At 45.5% G+C, this 7,744-nt stretch overlaps 1 protein-coding gene across 1 annotated transcript; it reads right to left on the bottom strand.

The window, feature by feature from the left end:
- Positions 1–611: 611 nt before the first annotated feature.
- On the bottom strand, positions 612–6,105 carry LOC147828976 (GTPase IMAP family member 1-like). The gene is made up of 3 exons (XM_087207797.1): positions 5,990–6,105; positions 3,453–3,500; positions 612–1,936 (listed from the first exon to the last, which is right to left on the bottom strand). The coding sequence occupies exons 2-3, from the start codon at positions 3,493–3,495 to the stop codon at positions 1,059–1,061; spliced, it is 921 nt and encodes a 306-aa protein (XP_087063923.1). The 5' UTR covers positions 3,496–3,500; positions 5,990–6,105; the 3' UTR covers positions 612–1,058.
- Between the last annotated feature and the right edge of the window lie 1,639 nt (positions 6,106–7,744).

Below are 7,744 nucleotides of genomic sequence, written 5' to 3'. Positions count from 1 at the left end.
TTATACTCAAGGGTCTGCCACTCTCAGTCCACACACTTGCCCTCTTTCCCGTTATCAGGACTTCTTTTATCGGAAAGAAGCTCTCTTTATGTAATTTCTCCACTATAGTTATATCTGTGTCTCCACAATATATATGCCAAAATGCATGCAAAAGTAGGTTGCATGAAAATCCATATAACCACATGAAAGATACTACATGTTGTTTCCCCCAACATTCTACTTTAATTTAGGAAAAGAGGAAAGTCGCGATAGCTGCTATAAAATTGCAAATTATGTTCTTTCTGCCATATAGTTATCTGTTTGGTAGTAAATCATTCTACAAATAAACACACATATCAGAATAAACATTAACATGCATAATGCTGGCATCTCTTTCGTTGATAATAAAAGTCCATAAGGATATTGAAGGAACATTCCTACTCATGTATAAGGGCTAGGAAATAATTAAGGGGGAGGGCAATCTAAATTAAAAAGATGTTCAAAATAAAGATGCTTGTTTTCTGTGTCATGAATTTGTCCCACTCCGAGAATCAGTCATTTCACTGTTTTTCAAGAGAGGAAAAAAGCACCAGGATTATGAAAGTCTTCAGGGAGTTTTAAAGTTAGACAAATTTTTTTTGACTTAAATTCTTTTAATGGTACATTTTAGGTATACAGTAGGTTTCCATTCATCATTGGGTGCTTGAACCTGTACATGGTGTATCTTGGTTCTTATTTTTTCCCCATTACCTGGGCGTCCTTCACCCCCTCCACCCTTCCCTATTTACATAGACTTTGTTTTCATTTTTTCCTTTTCTCATAATTTTTCCTTTCCCCTTCCCCTCCCACAGACAAATTTATTTTAAATCCCTGCTTACATATAGTTAAAACTTGAGATTTAAAGACTTGAAAGTGAATTTTGAGCCTTGGCAAAGTTGACACAATACTCCAAGTTTCCCACATCTCCAAAGCTCTGAGTATGAAACTGCAGGGGTCTTTTGGAATGAAGTTTTGATTCTGCCCTTCAGCACTTAAGGAGTCCCTTTTTTGCCAAGTCATTGAGACTTTTAAGACCTGTGTTATCTATCATTCAGGTCACCCGGGGGCTGTGGTGCGTGCCTGTAGACCAACACGTAGACCAGGAGGGCGACTCCCAGCAGGATGGCCACGTCCCGTCTCCAGCGGGTCCAGTGGGACTTGGGCCACTCCCACAGCTTGGCCAGCAGCCCGACTCCGCGAGGCCTGTGCATGTGAGCCGCCACCCTCTCTGCCACCCTTCGGAGCTGTTCTTCCGGGTGCGCCCCGCGCAGCGAGCGCACCAGGTCATACACCTGGTTGGTGTAGTGCGCGCCCCCGCGCTCGCGCACCAGGCCCTCGACCAGGTGCAGCAGCTCCTCCACCTGGGCCTCCAACTCTCTGCCAGTGGCCCGGTTGTCCAAGGCGTAGGCTCGGCCCCCGCACTCCGCTACCATCTCCCGCAGGGCCCGGTTCTCCGAGGAGCGCACGTAATCCTGCAGAGAGCCCCCCGCCAGGTCTGCCTTCCTGGTGAAGACAACGACAGTTTGCGCCACCACGTCCTTCCCAAACATCTCCTTCACCTTCCTCAGCGCCTCCTGGTCCTGGGCGGTGTAGCGGCCCAGCTGGGTCACCAGGAGCAGCGCGTGTGGCCCGGGGGCGGACAGCAGGTAGCAGCGCCCTCTCTCCGTGTGCGCTGGGTCTGTCGCGTGGACTTCGGATCGGAAAATGTCCGGGGTGTCCACGATGTCCACGTGCCACCGGCCCCACTTTCGGCTGGCGGTGGCGCAGGCTCTGGTCAGGGCTGTGGCTCCGAGCCTGGAGAGGAAACGCCTGTGGCCCAGGATGCTGTTCCCCGTGGCACTCTTACCGGTGCCTGTTCTGCCCACCAGGATGAGCCTCAGCTGAGGCTCCTGCCGGGACCCGGGCTCATCTTCGGAACCTGGGAGCGCAAAATGTTATCATTTTACCGAGTGTGGTTAGCAAATACGGTGAGTGTTTAACAATATTTATTACAGTAAAAGACATTGCCACGAATCTTCCTCAAAACCCTCCCTCTCACGTCGGCAAAGCCTATCCCATCGTTCTTGCCACTTTCAGAAGCATCTCTGGAAGGCTTCTTTCTTGAATTTCTTTATTTTCGCTGTGTGGCTGCCTGGATGTCCTGATTAGAGTCAAAACATCTAGTTTTTGTGGTCATCTTGACTTTGGGGAGGAGGCAGAAGTTACACAGTGCTAGATCCAGTGAATAAGGTGGATGAAGGCACATAGCAATGTTTCTACCAATGAGCCTGCCTTTCTGTTGGATGGCACCAGACAGCAGCATTCACTATATTTTTCATCACAGCTCATAGACGGTCAGGAAAGAGGACTTCCAGAGCTGCTTCAGAAAGAGTCAAAAATGATGGAATAAATGTATTCAAAGCAAGAAGGAGTGTTTCGAGGAGGAATCGTGGTAATGTGTCTTTTACTTACGAGTTTTAAACATGTAAACATTAACCATATATTGTGATCACACCTCACCCATCAATTAAACCAACTTCTTTGGGAGTTGAAGTCTTGTCATCTTCAGGACAAAAGAGAAGAATGAGATTGGAACTTTCCCTCCTTTAAACCAGATCTTCAGAGTTGTCATTGGCTTGAAGCTCTTTTGGGTGCCTCTATTTGGCTCTTCTACTTGTCCCTGCTGCTGCTCCAACTACTGCTGAAGGTTTTAGAAGGTGCATTGCCTTACTTGACATCGTCTCTGGTCACCCCCTAACAGGCAGACCTGTTTCATATCTGACTGCAATGCTTTCCAAGATACCAGCCATGGAGGAAAGGCCAGCAGGAGGGACAGTCCTTCTCCATGGCCAAGAGCTCACTGGAGTCCCAGCCAGCTGGCTAAATCATAGCCCACCACATGCTCCTTGTGCAACCCTGGGGAAGACCTCAGTCTGTGTTAAATCTCTTCTGCAAAATGAGATTAATGCAGGGTTATTTCTCACAGGGTTCTTGTGAGGGCTTTGTTAAGATCCCTTTCCTTCTTTCTTCCCTCCTTCTCCTCCTCTCTCTCTTAAACCTGTTCCCTAAGGAAGAATGCCTTTAATCTTCCATCCTTGTTTCTTGGCACAGCCTTCCTGTAAGCAATGTTCACTCTAGCACCTTATTTGATACTCTCTGTATCTGGTAAGTGATGCTCACTCAAATATTTCATTTGGTACCTTCTTCATCCTCCTTGTGGATACCAGAGCAGGTTTATTAGTCTCATTTTATCCTGGGGGAACTGAAGGGCATGTGAGTCAAAGAAGAACATGTCACAGCTAGGCAGGGTGGAGATCCAAAGAAAAACAGATCCCAGACTCCTGCTGTTGCCTGCCAGCCTTGATGCCCTGGGATTTCTCTGTGTTTGGTTCTTAATGAGCTCTACTCCCTTTCTTACCCTGGGGGGAGGATACATTGCAGAGATATGTTCTTACCATAGGCGTTTTCTTCATCCCTTGCTATCTTCCGTCCTCCCATCTTCCCTGAAAGAGTTCCAAACATGATTTTTGTAATATGTTCATTCTTCCAAATGATGGTAACACCTACACTATCCGAAGGGCTGGTGACGCCAAAGTGACAAGGTCTGGCTCCTACCTGCAAGGGTCTGAACATCTAGTGTGTGCTTTGTGGGAAGGGCAGGTGGTTAGAGAGAAGGCAGGTACGTGTTGTCAATTATAGGAAATTGTGCTAACCTTCTTGTGGGATAACGTAAGGGTTTTCATGAGGAGTTGAGGGGCACCTGGGACATGAGAGTTCAGATGTACCAAGACGTGTCACATTGTAACTCACCCCAAGGTTAGATAGTTTATGGGACCACAGAAATATCTTCTGCCTTTTTTTTTTTGGTACCGGGGATCGAACTTGGGTCCTTGAGCTTGCATAGAAGGTGGAGAAGCCACTGAGCTAAATCCCCGGCCTCTCTTCTGCCTTTTTGAGTATGCAGCTTGGCCAACTTCTGACTTTGGGTTGTAATCATACCATGAGAACATTTTGGGAGCTTGGATTTGTTTTTTCAAGGACTTCAGATGCAAAAAAAGTTATAACATTGATTCTGCACAATGAGTGTCTTTAGATGTAAAAATTTCCCAGTAATTCTAGGTTGGTGACAGAGATGCAGGCACTAGACTTTCTCTTGGGATTCAGAAGCTGGGAGAGACTTAGTTAAACTCTGAGAACTGGAAAATTTACTCAGTGACTTAGGGACCTATCTTAGGGATTTTGGCCTGGGAAACAAGAAAAAATTGTAATCATTCTTTTGGAAACTGGAGAACACACCCATCTCTCAAGCTGATCTGGAAATCTCTGCCTCTGCTCTTTTCAAGCCAGAGCAACTGACTTCACTGAACCTGCCTCTATGAAGTCTGTGTGCTGGAGGGACTGGGGCACTCCCTCCAACCACTGGTGTTCTTGCCTCCAAGTCTGAGGCTTTTCTAAGTGATGTGATGCCCAATTCTAACATTAACTTAGTACAATTGAATCCCCTGCAATTAGGTTTGCCTGATCCCAGGAGTTCCTGAGCACAAATGTAGTCTCCCCTCAACCTGCTTCTCCAGCCTCACTGCCAGCTAATCCCCACACAGTCAGCTACTCCTCATAAGCAGACTTCGGGTCTTTCCTATGCACTCTGTACTTTCTCCCCTGTGACTGTTCATCCTCTCCCACATTTCTGTCTCTGTTCTTATCTACCCTTCACCATCATTTCAAATTCTTCCTCTTTATGTCTTCCTTTGTTACCGCAGGTGATGTGTTTCCCCTGTTGGTGCCATATATGAAGAAAAGCAGAGAGGCTGGCTGAACAACTTGTCTCTCTGGTCAAGGTACTTTGGGCACAGATTTACCTAGTGTTCAATCCGCAGCTGTTTCTATTTTGCAGTCACTCCCCAGGCACCTCCCTAAATCCTTCAGTAAAGCTCACCCCAAACTCCTGTAACGAATACAAGAGCAGAAATGAAGCAATAGCCACGAGATGCAGAGCTAAGAACAAGAATGCAGCTGAAGCACAAAGTCCTGTTGAAGATGGAAATGAGAAGCGGGGTGGAGGGACCTCTTGGCCACAGAGCTTTCCACAGTCTGTGAAAGGTGCTGAAATGATTTTAAACAGTTTTTAAGAGAGAAGCCCAGATGAAATCTGGGGTGATAAAAGTTTCTTAATTATTTAGGAGTACAAAAGAGATAGAATTCTAATTCTTAATGGTTTGAGATCCACAGTTCCTTGCCTCCCAAAATCACTGTTTTCTAGTTATTTGAGTGTTCTTTCAAAATTCACATTTCTTGGACCCATTTTCAGAGTTTAGATTCAGTGACCAGGAGGATGTTTCAGATACAGTTAGTCCACAACTCAGAGTTTGGAAATTAGTTATTTTTCTGAACTCCAATATACAGATGAGGCAATTGAGGTATCCCTGCAGATGAAGTGGGAGAAGCTTGAATTAGGGAGCAGACATTTAAGAGACATGCAGGGGGAGGGTTTGAAGACAAAGTTAGGAAACTTGAGATTTCTCCGGAGGGCCCTCTACTGTGGGTGGGGAGGAGGACAGGAGAGTTCACTTGTACCCACACTTGTCACATTGGAATTTGCCTCAAGGTTAGATTGCTTATGGGGACACAGAAACATCTTGCCTTTGCAGATATACAACTTGGGGAATGTTTAATGTCCTTCAAACTATTTGTTGTTCCTGGAAGTGGGCCCAGCAACACTTCTCTTACTGTACTTAGGAAGTATGAGAAGAGGAAGGTCTTACTCCCTGACATGAATGTGTGTGCTCAGGGAAGATGCTCCCAACACTTCCTCTGAACTTGCTCTGTTTGAAACTCAGACGGGACATCTGTAAGATCTTAAAAGCATAACCTTGACTGTCATGCACCCTGCTCACCCACAGGGCTCTGTGTAGAATGCAGCCCCTCTCCAGGAAGCACAGCCTTTCTGGTCTCAGGGCCCCACCCGGCTCCCAGCTCCCTGGCTCCCGCTCACCTTTCCTGTTGACAGGCTGTGAAGGGGCTCTAGAGGCCCTGACCTCCTGCTTTCCCTTCTGCTGTGAGTGCAAGAGGCTCTTTCCCCCAGCGTGCAGAGGAAGTCACTGAGCCCCAGAGCTCAGGAAGCTCAGGGAGGGCCCAGGACGATGACTTAAAGAGACAGAATCATTTCCATCCATAGCTCCTTTGCAATGCTTCTGCACAATTCACCTCCTGCTGTGTCTCAGGAGTGTGTGTGTGTGTTCCAGCAGGTTCTGTTATATCTAAGCCTGGGAAGGGAAGGGCTTCATAGACCCCCGAGAACTGACTTTATTTCTAGAATTGATTACTGCTAATACTCATTTGCATTTTGCTTTTTAGAGATATTTTCTCCTCTATAAAATAGGTACAGAAGGACTCTAGTCCCAGAACAAAGAACATGATAACTGTTCTCAGTGGCTGTCCACTGGCTGGACACTCATGTGGCCAGTGCCAACCCAGGGTCCAGTGGAACAGAAAAATCTAGCAGTAAAGTCTCACCATTTTCTAAAAATGGAAGGCTCTTGCATTGGGTATTGAAGAACCCAAAGCCAGAAGGTATGTCGAGGATGAACACATTTCCCTACTCTTAAGTTGGTCTTGTTAGGAAACTTGTCTGTTCCTCTGGGTTAGTATCACCAATGCTAGTTATTCTGTCTTCTTTCAAGAGCATCATGAGGCCACCAAAAGAGCCAGTTATATAGTGGCGAGTCTACAAGACTGACCCAAGACCTGCTTAGGACATTATAGGGTCTATCTCATAACCTAGGAAAAATGGGCACAAAAACTGAACAGACACTTCTCAAAGAATATGTAAGAATGGCCAAGGAGTACATATAAAGGAACTTAATATCTTTAGTTATTAGGAAAATAGCAGCTTAAATTAGAATGAGGTTAACACCAAGAATTCGGTAACCAAGTGAGCTGTTGTTTTCATTTTGTGTTTTAATTATAGGGAAGCTAATATCATTAGTACTAATACCAGGTATTGCCAGTTAATGAACTGATTTATTTTATAATCAATGTAGATATATTTTGTTTAGTCCTATTTCATTAAAGGCTTGTATCAGGTGTAAATTGTGGGAAAAACATCTTTTAATGATGATTGAAATAATTCCATAATTTTTTTCTTTTGGCTTGTTAAGAGTGTAAATTGTGTTTGCTAATGTAGATCATGTGTGTGGATAAAAGGCTGGGTTCCGGGGCATGCAGACTGTTGACTTAGAGATAAAACGGAGATGAAGGAGGTTATTAGGGTGTCTTCTCAGGATTAACACTTGAGAGGAAAGGGAAGAACCTAGGATTAGGTAAAGAGAAGTTAGATCGAGAGATAGTCCCAACAAAATGTTGACTTCACAGGGCATTATAAAGTTGAGTGGACCTTGGGAATGAAGGTGACTGGCCTGGACCTTATAATTCCCATTGACCATTCGACGTAAACTTCCCCTGGGAAAGGCTCTGGACCTCAAAGCATTGCTTTTCAGAGGAAGCCAGTTTCTGGAGAGGCCTGACAGCTGCATGGTGAAGATCAACAGCTGGAAGCAGTAGGCAGCGGAAGAGATAGGCCCTCTTTGTGTACTGCTACCCGAGGTTTGGACACTCCAATATATTTCTCTGCTTCATTCTTTGAGTTTCTTCTTGGTTAAACTTCCTTCTAACATTGGCCCATGAACACAGAAGGAACATTTGCCTTGCATCCTCTGCCAGTAATGTGACCAAAACCTCGAGTGAATGT

Source organism: Heterocephalus glaber, unplaced genomic scaffold (assembly GCF_053883595.1).
Source record: "Heterocephalus glaber isolate CG9 unplaced genomic scaffold, H.glaber_assembly_v1.0 deba00000818, whole genome shotgun sequence".
In the NCBI taxonomy this organism is placed as follows: Eukaryota; Metazoa; Chordata; class Mammalia; order Rodentia; family Bathyergidae; genus Heterocephalus; species Heterocephalus glaber.
This window is presented reverse-complemented; position numbering and strand designations above follow the sequence as displayed.

Excerpts from the sequence above, each read along its gene's own strand:
- LOC147828976 (XM_087207797.1), bottom strand. The coding sequence starts at position 3,495 with ATGGGAGGACGGAAGATAGCAAGGGATGAAGAAAACGCCTATG. Across the intron at positions 1,937-3,452 it reads GGATGAAGAAAACGCCTATG|GTTCCGAAGATGAGCCCGGG; the intron begins GTAAGAACATAT and ends TTGCGCTCCCAG.